This window comes from Panthera leo, chromosome A1 (genome assembly GCF_018350215.1).
Source record: "Panthera leo isolate Ple1 chromosome A1, P.leo_Ple1_pat1.1, whole genome shotgun sequence".
In the NCBI taxonomy this organism is placed as follows: domain Eukaryota; kingdom Metazoa; phylum Chordata; class Mammalia; order Carnivora; family Felidae; genus Panthera; species Panthera leo.
Window position 1 is genome coordinate 115,598,848 of NC_056679.1, and position 13,499 is coordinate 115,612,346.

The window sequence follows — 13,499 nt, forward strand, 5'->3', positions numbered from 1 at the left end:
TTGAGGGTGTGTGTGCAGAGGGTGTGTGCCTGGTAAACCCCATAGACGTGGCAGCTCCGGGTAGGGGCCAACCAAGCTGGGGTGGCAGGTTCTTCCTTGCCCTGCTGGCTGCCAGTCCCCAGGGAGCCTTGCACCAGGCGGACAATGCACCAGGTAGACTCTTGGCTCACCCCCCTCCTTCTAGGCTGTCTGACTCCCTGCAGGGGCCCCAAGCCTTTCACCAACTTGAGCTTCTCTTTTTTCTCCACCCCTGCCCTGAGAGCTCCAGAACCTCAGGGAGCCCAGAGAGCCTTAGACTTTTAACTGGGGGTGGGTATTGAGCTTTCTACATGCAAAGGGACAGTGTTTGGGTGGGATGGGGTAAACAGTGTGACTGAGAAACTAAAGGGAGAGTGTTCTGGATAGCCTTTCCTGGATGGAAATTGCCTTTCCTTGGGGAGGGCCAGGCTGATGACTCAGGTTTAGGGGAGAGGCTCCACTCCAGAGGGTCTGCCCCTGATGGTCCAGCTGGTGAATAGGAGGCTAGGGAGAAAAGATTTCTTGAGCCTATGGTGACCTAATCAGGCAGCTCTGGTGTTTATAGTTTGGAGGTTTGCTACCTTCATGGCAATCCATCCCACCCCTACTCAACAGTTAGCAGAGTGGAGACAGACAGACATGACCCCCAACTTCTGGCTGGGATCCTGGAAGAGGTAGAGGCTGGCATGGATTCTCCTCAATCCATCCTGGACAGAGTCAGGAATCCACACGGGGCACCCCCTCCCCTGTAGGTCCAGATCCTGAGACCCCCAACAGGATCATACATTATGGGCTGAGGTATCCCCTTTGCTTCATCCCAAGCTTTGGGGGTTCCTGACTCATTTTCCTTTCACCCTCCCCCAGGGTACCACCCCTCTGCCTTCTGTGTGAGTTGAGGGTGATGGGAACCTGAGATGCTTGACATATTGACTCCCTTTTCCCAGGGCTTGAAGAAAGAGCTGCTCACTGCCCACTGGCCGGGATGTGGGATAGCAGCCCCTAGTGTGCTCAGATTCCTGACCTAGGACATATTATCTATTTAGGAATTTTACTGGAGGCCTGGGAAGAGAGAGCATTGGGAGGTGACGGACTTGGTGGGCTGAACTCTATATGCCAGACTGTAATGAAGACCCTCTCCATCCCTTTCTGAACAACTTTGTCTCCCTATCTCTGTTTCTTTTTTCTCTGTATCTATCTCTTTGTATCTATTTCACTCTTATCCTTTTATTTATCTCTCTCTTTCTTTCTCTTCTTCTCTTTGTGTTTTTCTCTTTCTCTCTGTATCCTGCCCCCCCACCCGTCTTTTTCTTTAATTCTCTCTCTTGCTACCTGTGTGTTTATCTGTATGTTTCTCTTTGTCTGCATGTCTTTACTCTGTCTCTCTCTTTTTTTGTCTCTGTTCCTCTTTGTCTGCCTAAGGCTCTCTGTCTGTCTCTCTCAGTTCCCTCCAGGTGTCTATCTCTCTCTAACTTGCTTTTTTTCTGTGTGTACATGCCCATGTCACCCTCTCCCTCTGCCACTCCCCTACCAGGCTGGCCGCCATCCCTGGCCTTCTCCAGCTGTGAACGGGTCAGCGGGGCAGGAGCCCCAGAGGCAGCTCCCGGATATGCTGAGTGGGGCTTGGGAACCACCTCGAGGAGATGGGCTGCCCCTGCTCACTGTCATCGTCACTGCCTTTGTCCTGCTGGCAGTCTGTATTGTGGTGGCAGTCCACTTTGGGCCAAGACTACATCAGGGCCATGCCACTCTCCCCACAGAGCCACCAGCCCCGAAGCCAGAGGGTGGCATCTACCTCATCCACTGGCGAGTGTTGGACCCCTGGGACAGTCATGAAGATGCCCAGCAGGAACCTCCTGTCCCTGGCTCCTACCCTGTGCCAGATGGGCCTACGCTCAGCATTGAAGAAGTCACATATCTATAGGAGGAAGACTTTGAAAAGCTGGACTGACCTGGCTCAGAACAAGCAACTGGACAGAGAATTAGGGCAAAAGAAAATTGGGTCTTGGGCATCAGAGCTTTGGAAGGGCACACATGGACTCAGCTGGAGCTGCTCTCCCTGCAGAATATTTATAGAGAAAGCCCTGATGTGGACAGGAGAAATAAAAGAAACTTGAGGGCTTTGCCCAGAAACATGCTGCTGTGAGCATTCCCAGTGCCAAAGGCCACCTTTACAAAGCTACCCTCTCCTTTTCAAGGACCATCAGATCCCTGACCAAGTCCTCACTCTCTCCTCTCATCCCTAATCTCCTTTGCTTTTGTTGTTAATGTGAGTCCAGCTTGAAAGATTCCACCACCCACTCCACCCCTGTGCAGGGATATCAGAGTCTCCCTGTGGAGGTCCCGTCCCCAAAGCCCCCAGGTCCTGTGAGGGCCAGCCAAGGAGAGGGAAGGCAAAGAACCCAGGGGTCTGCCTTCTCCGGGACTCAGGAAGAGAAGGAAAATTTGCTGCCTTTCACTGATTGAAAGACATCCCTTTGGCTTTTGGTGTCTAGGCCTTGTCAGCAACTTCCGAGGCCCTTGCAAAGCCCCAAGCACCAATTCTAGCTCCTCAAAATGCTTTTGAATGCCCTCCACTGTGTTGGGGGGCAAGACCCTGTCTCGCCTTCCCAATATGGGATGGGGGGATTTGGGAGATTCCCATTACCTCCCCTGTTCTGTGTGTATAGGCCTATTGGAACAGGCCTAAAACTTATCCCTGGACATTTCCCAAATCTGGAACCTTCCAGTCAGTGGGAAAACAGGAAAGGAAGAGGAGCTTTGTGGAGTTTGTTTAAAGGAAGGAAGGAGTGAGGAGAGGATTTATAGGGGGTGGGGTGGGCATAGGAGTTGTTAAGATGCAGGAAGACAGAGCTGAGCCTCCTGGTGGCTCTCTGGAAAGGGATCCTTGCCCTGACACCTCTGAATCTCACTCGTGTGCTGTCAAGAACATGCAGACAGGCGTTTATGGAGAGACCTCTGGGTACTTTACCCTGGAGAACGCTTGAGGACAACACACCAACACTGGGCACTGCCCTTGGTGAAACCCTAGCACAGTCAGGAAGGGTAGGAAGTAACAGAAGACGAAGAGGAACAGAGGTGGAGATTGTAATGTATACAGAGGACTGGCTTGCCTCCTTTGGGACTGGTGAGAGGCAACTATAATGTTAATAGCTGCTCCTTCTTGTAGTCCAGCTCTGTGCTGAGCACCCGGCCCATCTGTGGACCTGTGGATATTATATTGTTCCCTCCTCACCTTGGGAGGAAGAGCCATTGTTATCCCCATTGTATAGTTGGGGATATCAAGATACCCAGGGGGACACAGGTACTAACCAGTGAAGGCAGGTTTGAACCTGAGCTGTCAGACTCCACAGCCTAAGCAACAAGTTGGGGGCTGGATGGGTGGGGGAAGGTCATTTTGGAAAGGCCCTTGATTCTGCCCTGGTTTCTAGGTATAGGAGTGACTGATGTAATGCTGGAGGATCCTCACATCTTGGGGACAGAATGGCTAGGACAGCTGTGAGGAAGAGGAGATTGCCTCCCCCTTTACTCCCTTGGCTGTGTCATCCTTGGGGGCAGTTGGTTCCTTCTGGCAAATGTGTGTCTATGTGTGGAGTCTTTCTCCACAGAGACGACGTACACAGAAATTCATATCGAGTGTTTGTGATAAAAACAGAAGTGAGGGGCACCTGGCTGGCTAAGTCAGTAAAGCATCTGATTCTTGATCTCAGGGTTGTGAGTGCAAGCCCCACATTGGGTGTAGAGATTAATTTAAAAAATTAACAACAACAACAGAAGTGAGAGGTAGGGAACAAGTCCTGGGTAGAACAGATGGAACTGGTAGAAATGGGCTGCCTGTCTTCCCAGATAGGGGCAATTTTGCCACTACAGCGTTGTTACAATGGCTCAGTTTTAACAGTGATGGCATAAGATACAGCAGGTGCTTGGCTGTGTTGTCCAAGGTCCCCCAGAGTGTATCCCAGTCCACACACAAACGCTCTTCTCCCCCCACCCTTTATCCCTTTGCAGGCTCTATCATCTGGGGACATTCATTCAGTGCCCCCAGCTCCTTTGAGCAGCCCCTTGCCTGGGATCCAGCTGTGTACCCCTCATGGCATCTGCACACCTGCTCAGGACGCTCTGTATTCCCCAAGCTTCCCACTAGGGACAAGGGCCATGAAAGGGCAGGCAGATGCCATGGGGTGCGCTACCTTCTACACCCTCAGCCTGACTGCTGGGCTCTGTTCTCGGTGAAATGATACTCACCACCACTCTGTCCTGTCCTAGAATAAGGAGGGATATAAGGAAGTATGTCTGTGCAAGTGGATTTGGACATTTCAGACAGTAAATGCCAATCGCTTGTATCAGAGTCCAGCCAGAGAAAAATGGCATGCTCAAATTGATAATCTGAGGAGTGTTTAAAAGGGTAGCTGTTAGACATAGTTTTATTTTTTTTAATGTTTATTTTTTCTTGAGCATGAGAGAGACAGAGCGTGAGCAGGGGACAGGCAGAGTGAGAGAGGGATACAGAATCTGAAGCAGGCTCCAGGCTCTGAGCTGTTAGCACAGAGCCAGACAGGGGCTCGAACTTACGAGCCATGAGATCATGACCTGAGCCAAAGTCGGATGCTCAACTGACTAAGCCACCCAGGTGCCCCAAAGGGGAGCTGTTTAGAAAGGGCAGGTATAAGGAAGCCACAAGTGGACATTACCAGGACCTGGTAGGCCTGAGCAGCATGGGGAAGGGGCAGGTAATGGAACCTGGGGATAGACAGGGCTACTGAGAGCATGGCAGAGCCGTGACTTTAGGTCAAAGATGCAGAGAGCCCATAGTGATCTTGATACTGCAGGGAGGGATCTGGGAGAGTAACTACCCCTATATCACCCTCCTCCTTCCCTCTGTTCTCCTAGTGGGGCTCCTCATGGATTGAGCATGAACAGAATCCAGAGAGCAAGGGACCCTGGTGATGCCATCCCAGGGAAGAGGAGGCAGAGAGGGATAGAGAGACAGTCTAGAAGGTCCAGTGGAAGACACCTGATGTGTCCCTTAAGTTTACCTGGCATTTAGAGTTTACAAAAAAGTTCCAGACATAGTCCTCACAACAACCCTGTGAGGTAGGTAGGGCAATTATTATAATCCTATTTCACAGATGAGCACACTGAGGTTCAGAGAGGCAAAATAACTTGCCCAAGGTCATAGGATTCATCTTGAGATGTTAAGTTCAGGGACCATCTCTGAGAGGGTCCTTGTGGGAAGAAATGATTCTTCTGGCCATTCAGCTGCTGAAGAAAGCTCCTCAATCCAGAGTCTTGGGAATCCAGAATCTTGGGGAGCATTGGGAGTGCAGACCAGGTAACCCTGGGCTTCAGAAGACATCTGTACGGAGTGGGAGAGGCTGTTCCATGTCACTGATGAGGAGATTGGGCTCTTGGGACAGCACAGAGGGATTGCGTACCATTGAGGTCCCCACACTGCCCACAGTGACCTCCCTTTCCTCCTGCCGAAGGTGCCGGAGAATCTCCTGTGACAGGGAGAAGTTGCTTCCCTCTGCGGGTTCTGGAACAGGGATGGAGAAGGTGTGGATGAAGACCTCATATGTTCTCATTTTAACATACCCTGAGGACTGCTGGGCAGATCCTCCAAACCTTCTTCTCCCGCACATCCCGGCACCCCCTCCCCTTCACTAGACTCTGGGGCTAGAGTTTCATGGAATTCTAGAGCTAGAAGTGGTTTTAGAGATAACAGAATTCCACCTTCCCGGTTTTCAAGATGATGCACAGAGAGGGGCAGGGACCTGTCAAAGTCACACAGTGATGCATTAGCAGAGCTGAGGCTGCAGCCCCGATGTCTTTGCTCCCGACCTGGGGCTCTTTTGCTTCTTCTGGCATCCCTAGATGAAGTGAGGCGCCCCTAGAACCCATCTCTTTACACTCCACCCAGGACAAATAGCTGAACACCTCAGAAAGCAGTTGAGTGCCCTAGGTGGAGAGGTAGGACTTCTCCCAGGGAGGAAGAATGCAGGGCTTGAATGCCTTGACCACTTGGGAAGGCCCAGGACCTGGTGCTGTCGTATCTATTTCTAACCCCTCAGGACACCTGACTCTTCCTGCCCTATAGCCTGTCAACCCCTCACCCTGGTAGACAATGAGGCGGCAGTTGTTCTGACACTCAGGGGTGTCTGCCAGGATGTCTTCAAGTATTCGGCAGAAGAGTTTGGCCTGCTCAAGCCGATCCTCCCGGCTAAAGCCAGCTCGGCCATCCTGTGACATGGCAAAAAGGGTCTGCAAGGGGGTGGCGTACTCCAGAACACAGATGCCTGCCTGGAGGAGGTGAGAGGAATACAAGACTCAACCAGGGCCCAGGCAGACAGACTCTGGACCCTAGTGCCACTACTGGGGCCCCCCTCCCTCAGCCTGTAGAGATGGAGCACTGGGAGGAGGTTCCTGATAGGATCTATGCTGTCTGGTGGTCTTTGCTCCTAAAATCAGGATCAGGACTTTGCTAAATTTTTCCTTCACAGATCCTCCCCCTCAGACCCCAGGGCAAGGCCCATCAAGTCACCTGCTGTCAACTGCTCCAGCTGGAAACGAATTTGGGAGCTGGGCCCTGGGGTTCAACCTGTTCTTGGTTTCCCTCAATCTATGTGAAATCTTTCAGACATTCTCAGAACCTCATCTAGGACAGCTTTATGGTCAAGTGCATGGTATACTCAGGTTGAAATCATCCACTGTCTTGCTGGCTCTCTGAGTCTCAGTTTCCTTATCTGTAAAGTAGGGGTCATAACCATCCTTACCTCACAAGGTGGCAGTGAGGGTTAAATGAGGCGGTCACATGAATAGCATCTGGTATGCAGTAAGTGCTAAATAAGGGTTACTTATCATTGTCATCATTCAGAGCTGAATCTTGGCACCAACTGGAGAAATTGAGGCTCAGAGAAAGGCAGTGAATTTTTATCAGTGCTTGGCCAGTGGTCAGAATTCTGGTGCTCTGGGCCTGACTCCTCTTTAGCAGCACCCACCTCACTGCACACTCACCTGTTGCCCGTTTTCCAGAAGCGCATAGACGCTGTTGGTGTAAACCCGGCCCTTGGTGCCAGCACGGTCAGCACTTTGCTGGGGCAGCTCATACAGGAAGCGAATGTTGGGGTCGGCCACACTCATGTCATCAGGCACTCCACAGTCCAGTGGGAAAAGGATGTGCAGCCGATGGCTCCCTGTGCCCCGTAGTATGTTGTTGTGCAGCTGATTGCAAGTGAGTACCCGGGCCGGGAGCCCTGGGGTGGAAAGGCCCGAGAGGTCATTCCTACTAACCCTGTCTGCCACCTGACCCGGGATAGAGACCAGGTCATTGGTCCCCTCAATGTGCGGGTTCAAGAGAACGAAGGGTCCAGTCCACTTGCATTGTGCAGGAACCAGGAGGGGCGGAGCATTCAGGAACCCTTTCCTTCTCTCCCTCCACCCCCACCACCTCTCTCTCGCCTCACTTGTCCTTTGTCCAGATTTCTGGGCCTGCCCCACTCCTTCCCACCACAGCTTTTAGGGCTTTGAGAGGCAGGAAGAGCCCTGGGAGGTTACATTGCCAGCATTTCCAGCTGCACAGAGTCTGGCCCTATCTCCAGACGTGTTTCCTAGCAGAAGCCCTGGTGACAAGGGCAGATAGCAGTGAGATACGGGAGAACCATGGTCTGGGCCAGCAAGTCAGAAGAAATAAGACCTGACACATGGGCTCACAGTGGAGAGGTCAAGCGTCCAGGCTCTGGACAGACCTGGGTTCAAATCCTGTCTCCTCCTCTCACTAAGCCATGTGACTTTGGAGAAGTCTCTTCACCTCGCAGAACCACAATTTTCTTATCTCTAAAACAGGAATGTTGCAGGCGCCTGGGTGGCTCAGTCGGTTAAGTGTCCGACTTCGGCTCAGGTCATGATCTCACAGTTCGTGGGTTTGAGCCCCATATCAGGCTCTATGCTGACAGCTCGGAGCCTGGAGCCTGCTTCGGATTCTGTGTCTCCCTCTCTCTCTGCTCCTCCCCTGATCTCACTCTGTCACTGTGTCTCTCAAAAATAAATAAACATTAAAAAAATAAGATAAAATAAAACAGGGATGTTGGTTATTCGTTGCCCACAGGGTATGAATTAAAAGGCAAAATGTACATGAAGGACACAAAGCATGCAGTAAATATTCACTGGAAGAATTCATGGTTAATGAGGGAGAAGTCACTTTTCCCATGGTTAACAAGGGAGAAGGAGTATGGCTCTAAGTGCCATACTCCTTCCTGTAAATCAGACATAATAACATCCTTCATACCTACAGAATTGCTCTGGGAATCAAATGATTTGTTAGGAATAAAAAGTCTTTGAAAAATACAGCAAGTTCTACAAACACAAGAGGTTTTATGTCTAATTGTATGTCTTAGAGACCTAGAGAGAGGGGCATAGAGAATGACTCACCTGGCAGGATCAGCCGCAGGTACCCAATGTAATATGACCATGCCAGCCCATGGGCCACGTTGAAATTCTTTTTTTCACAGACTGCAGAGACCTCAGCTGGGGCTAGGCCCTAGACAGCAGTACAGGGCAAGGAGGCCTCCATGAAGGGTAACTGGAGCCCTCCTCCTCAAGAAGATTTCCCAATCTGCTGTCAACTTACTTCCTTCTCTGCCATTGCCGGACCCACTGTTGCAGACATTATAGGCTCTATTCTAAGGACCAACCTCTAAACTAATCCCACTCCCAGTGCTGAGGTCAGAGTAAGTCATACTAGCTGCAGCCTCCATTCGGCTACACCCTCCACCTCTCTCTGGGTCTTACCTGGAGGTCCAGGAGGATGTTCAATGCCTGTGAGAGGCCCAGGAGGGCAAGCATCCAAGTGAAGGGCAGGTCTGTGCTGGGGAGGGTGCTGTAGAAATAACAGGACAGCAGCAGCAGGGCCCCACTGCGAACGGGGCTGCCCAGGCAAGCCTTCATAGCTCTCCAGTAGCTGCCCTGGTACCTGCAGGTGACAGTCAAGCCCCAGGCTCCAGCCCAGCTCAGCCAGAGAGATTCAAGGAGGGGCAGGGTCGGGGGTCAAGGGAGTGAGACACATTGGGTGCCCAGTCACCACGGGTAATAGAGTCACCTGGAGTGGAGGTGACACAGCTCCTCAGTCAGATGGCAGACCCCCGTGAACAGCAGTCCCAGCTGCAGGGAGGCCAGGTGGAGCACCAGCCATCGGAGAGTATGGTCCGGGGACTCCCCCAGCCTCCAAAGGGCTGCCAGGCAGACTGCCAACAGGACCAAAGCCGCCTTCTGGGCCCCCATGCCCCTGGGCCTCGGGATGGATGGGTGCAGGCTAGTGCGGGGCATCTGTGGGCACCAAGAAACCCACTGTTGTTACCCTCTCACTCCCCTACCACTTTGGGATAGCTTCCTTTCTCCCTGGTGCCCAGCCAGAGCCAGAGGCTGCTCTTTGAGAAGCCTCTAGGACAGGCCGGACATACAGCATCCCAGAGCTCCAGTCTAGGAGAGACTTATTGAAAACGGAGCAGGGAGACAAGTGCATGTGCCCCCCCGCCCCCAGCAACACACACACCATACCCAACCCTGTGACACGACAGGAGTAGTGAAGAAAGAAAGCAGCAACCGTCCCAGACCCAGACCTGAAAGTGTCCTGTGAGGTGCCACCCACCTAGAGACTGTTGGGGACCTGGACTTCCCTCTTTCCAAAATCCACCCCAGGGGAGACTTTAGTCAGCAAAGGTGACACCGCAGTTCAAGGGGTGCAGGCAGGGCAGCCAGAAGATTTCCACCCAGCTCTGGCTCTCGGGGGCCTCAGCCTCGGAGCCCTTGCTCCACTGTTCCTGATCCTACCTACCTTCTACCTCCGAAACCCCGGGCTGTTTCTGGAAGATGACAGGGAAAGAAAGCCTGGTGAAATGGCTCCCAGCGATAAAGGCCAGCCTTTCTGGGTACAGCCTGAAAACGAAACATTAAAAACCAATCATAACTTTTTCCACAGCGCTCCAGCCCTGGCGTCTTGCCAGACCACAGCTTAGGGGAGGAGGGTATTTCCGGCTCCCCAGGGAAGGAGGAAGGGCCCCAATAAGCCATGCCCCAGTCTTGACATGGGGAGGCAAGCTTGCAAAGGCCCTTGTTCCATTGCCCTTTGCTACCCCCGAACCGAAGGTATGCACAAACCCGTTACAGTCCCCCGTGGCCACAACCCTGACCACCTCGAGCCCTCATGATCAAACACCCTCTACCAACACCCAGGCAGGACTCCATGCGACCAGACTGACACTCCCAGACACACTACACCATGCTGCCCTGCCTGATTATTTTTATTCTGATTTCCAGATGCAGATCCTCTTTTTCTGAAGACTGTGATATCAGGAAGGAGGTGGGGAGAATGAACAGTTATTTCCCGTAATGACAGCCTTTCTAGTAAAGGGCTTTATGGCAGCAGAAAGCCCACAGGGGAGTGGAGTTTTGGCTCTCCACAGGAAGCAGCCACGCCTATGACTTCTCAGAGAGAACCCTGCAGTTCCAGCCAAAAAAGCAGTCAAGTGGAATCTCATCGACATCATCATCATCATAAGGTATTCACCATGCACCAGATATTATGCTAAGTGTTACATATATTATTTACTTAATCCACTGAGCAACCCTGTCAGGTAGGTATAATACTATTCCCCATTTTGCAGACGGGTAATCTGAGGCTCAGTGTGGTGAATTGCTTGCTCTGTGCCTTGATTTCATGAGAAGGGATAGAAGATTGACCAGGACCAAGTTTCATGCTTAAGATTTCCCCTGGGGTGGCAGAGGGAGTGTCTCAGGGCTGCTCTCTCGCAAACTGATAAGCTGATTTGATTTGAGGATGGCGCAGACCTCAGGAGTGGGATTGGGGGGCACCCACAGAGGGGCAGCAGTGTATTCCTGCCCAGGTCAGAGAGTCTGTGCCTGGACCCTTCCCCACATCGCAACCGGAAACAAGATGACACCCCACATTCATACATGACACTGGCCTCCCAGGAACAAGGAGGTTTCCTAAAAATTCTTGTTTGTGAAAATCACTTCCTACAAATGGAGGAATTCCTTAAACCTTCTCTTCCCTGTAAGTGGCTCACAAAGGGGCCCCGTGAGGTGAGCAAGGACTCAGCTGCTTCAAAACCAGAGAAAATGAAGGGTGCCCAGAAGAAGGCCTGAGCAGAGCCCTCCCAGAGCACAGCTTCACACCTGTCCCAAGAGTCAGCTATGCCCAGCAACCTGTTCCCCCAGGCTGCCCAAGACCCACCCCTCCCAGGGGTCACCCGCCGCCAGCTCTGCGCCTCCACACCGGTCATCGCTTCCCCCGCACCTGTTCTTCATCCCACCCCTTCTGCTGGAGGAAGTTCCTCCATTTGATAGGCCAGGTTGGCACTATGCATCATAAGCCTTAAAAAACACGTGTGATTGTGGACGTAGCAATCCACTTCCAGGAACCCTTTGTCAAGGAATAATCAGACAAGTGCACAAAAATGCCCATTTTTTTCATATGTTCATAGCAGTGTTGTTTACATGGAGAAAAACTGAAAGTTATCTAAATGCCCAACAGTTGAGGACTTGTTAACTAAATTGTGATTCACCTTACAGTAGAATGTTGGGCAGCCTCTAAAAATGATGTAATTTTGTATTTATTGACCCTGAAACAGGCTTATTATATATTTCTTACTGGAAAAAAGCAGCATACAGGACAGTTAATCGCATTTTAAGAAACTTACTTTGCATGACAAAAGGTGTGGAAGCACATAGTTCAAAATGCTAACAATGATTACTCTATACAGTAGGAATGTAGGTGATTTTTAGTGTATTTTTCCCTGTTTGCTCATTATGTTTACTTGGGTTTCTTTTCCCAATGTGGAACATGTATTGGTTGTTTCCTGCTTCGAGTATGCTTTAAAAGGAAAAAAATCCCAGCATTGCCTCAGGGCCTATGGGATAGGATTGCTGGAGAATATGTCAGGCCCGGTCCTGTTGTCGTGACATGCACAGCAGGGCAAGGCAGTGGGTCTTATGCAACTGCACCAGCGATTAACTACAGCTGCAGAGGGGGAGGGTGGGCTTCTGTTCTTTTTCTGAAGGGAACCTGGAATACCCAAATCTAGACTTCCAGGAAGAAATGCCATTTCAGCTGAGCTTGGAAGGAGCAAGGGAAGAGTGGTGGAGAGGAGTGCCGGTGAAGAGCATTCTGATAGAGCAGCTGGTGCGAAAGCCCTGGGGTGGGCAAGACTTTGGTCCATGGAAGAACAGAGAGATGGCTGGTGTAGCTGGAGCACGAGATCATGTTGGGGTTCTGAATTAGTTTCCTAGGGCTACTGTATCGAAGCACTATAAATGTGGTGGCTTAGAACAACAACAAAAGTTTTTTAAATTTTATTTATTTATTTTTTTATTTATTGAGAGAGAGAAAGAGAGGGTCTGAGCAGGGGAGGGACAGAGAGAGAGAGAGGGAGAGAGAGAATCCTAAGCAGGCTTTACACTGTCAGCACAGAGCCCGATGCAGGGCTCCATCACCCAAACTGTGAGATCTTGAACTGAGCTGAAATCAAGAGTTGGATGTTTAGTCAGCTGAGCCACCCAGGCACCCCAAAAAAACAGAAATTTGTTAAACAGAAATTTATTCACAGTTCTAGAAGCTGGAAGTGTGCAATGGCAGGGCCATGCTTCCTCTGAAGTCTCTAGATAAGGATCTTTTCTTGCCTCTGCCCCCTTCTGGTGCCCCACCCACCCACCTGCCGTCCGGGCATTCCTCGGTTTGCAGCTGCAACCGTTCAGTCTCTGCCTCTGTCACAGGGTGTTCTTCACCCGTGTGCCTCTGTCTTCACCTTGCATCTCCTCTTATAAGGACACCAGTCCTGTTGGATGGGGCCCACCCTGATGACTTCATCCTAACTTGATTACATCTGCAAGGACACTATCTTCCAGGTACTGGGAGGTTAAGACTTCAACATATCTTTTTGGAGGACACAATTCAACCCATAACAGGGTCAGTGGTGTAAGAAGGGGATGGGAGAATGGGTCTGTGACCGGGGCCTCGGGGCCTATGGCGTGTCACAACAGCTGTATGCATGGGATCTTCCTCACCACTTCCTCTGTTCTGACAGAGACCTCGAAGCTCTTCTGGGCTGACCATCTGGCATCCAAGGCGGAAGCCAAGGGTCAAAGCAGGGAAGTTAGGCCCAAGTTGCTGGCTGCCTGGCTCACAGGTTGCTGCCCTCAGGCCAGTGTTTCAGAGCGTAGCATTCTGCTCCACAGTCGCCCTTCTCTTAGGGCCTCCTCCTCACTTCCTGGTAGTTGCTGCTTCCCTCCAGACACTCCACAAGTGCTTGTCTGGGCCGGCACTATGTGTTTCTATTTCTAGCCCCGTTACAGTTCCCATGGACCTTGTCATCAGTGTTCCCGGGAGAGAAATAAACCCCTAAACACTCATTCAGGGGACCCTGAGCCTGGGACAGAGTGTGAGTGGGATTGGAAGGCCTCTGGCTTCTGAG

The 13,499-nt window shown here is 51.4% G+C and overlaps 2 protein-coding genes across 3 annotated transcripts; one reads left to right on the forward strand and one right to left on the reverse strand.

Annotated features, from left to right (window-relative positions):
- Positions 1–2,321, forward strand: SMIM33 (small integral membrane protein 33). Its single transcript, XM_042906041.1, has 2 exons — positions 1–153; positions 1,550–2,321. The coding sequence occupies exons 1-2, from the start codon at positions 145–147 to the stop codon at positions 1,937–1,939; spliced, it is 399 nt and encodes a 132-aa protein (XP_042761975.1). The 5' UTR covers positions 1–144; the 3' UTR covers positions 1,940–2,321.
- Positions 2,322–4,591: 2,270 nt separating this feature from the next.
- On the reverse strand, positions 4,592–9,975 carry STING1 (stimulator of interferon response cGAMP interactor 1). 2 transcript variants are annotated; one of them, XM_042936726.1, is made up of 7 exons: positions 9,845–9,929; positions 9,110–9,336; positions 8,803–8,983; positions 8,443–8,551; positions 7,030–7,268; positions 6,129–6,315; positions 4,592–5,551 (listed from the first exon to the last, which is right to left on the reverse strand). In XM_042936726.1, exons 2-7 carry the CDS (start codon positions 9,334–9,336, stop codon positions 5,361–5,363), a joined length of 1,134 nt encoding a protein of 377 aa, XP_042792660.1. In that variant the 5' UTR covers positions 9,845–9,929; the 3' UTR covers positions 4,592–5,360. The 2 variants fall into 2 exon arrangements, with proteins under 2 accessions (XP_042792660.1, XP_042792662.1); XM_042936728.1 differs by lacking the exon at positions 9,110–9,336 and having other exon boundaries at positions 9,845–9,975.
- Between the last annotated feature and the right edge of the window lie 3,524 nt (positions 9,976–13,499).

Bases quoted from the DNA above. Each gene is read 5' to 3' on its own strand.
- STING1 (XM_042936726.1), bottom strand. From the start codon at position 9,336: ATGCCCCGCACTAGCCTGCACCCATCCATCCCGAGGCCCAGGGGCATG. The intron at 8,984-9,109 runs GTGACTCTATTA...TGTCACCTGCAG, and splicing joins CTGTGTCACCTCCACTCCAG to GTACCAGGGCAGCTACTGGA. The intron at 5,552-6,128 runs GTGAGGGGTTGA...TCCCTGTTCCAG, and splicing joins CCGCCTCATTGTCTACCAGG to AACCCGCAGAGGGAAGCAAC.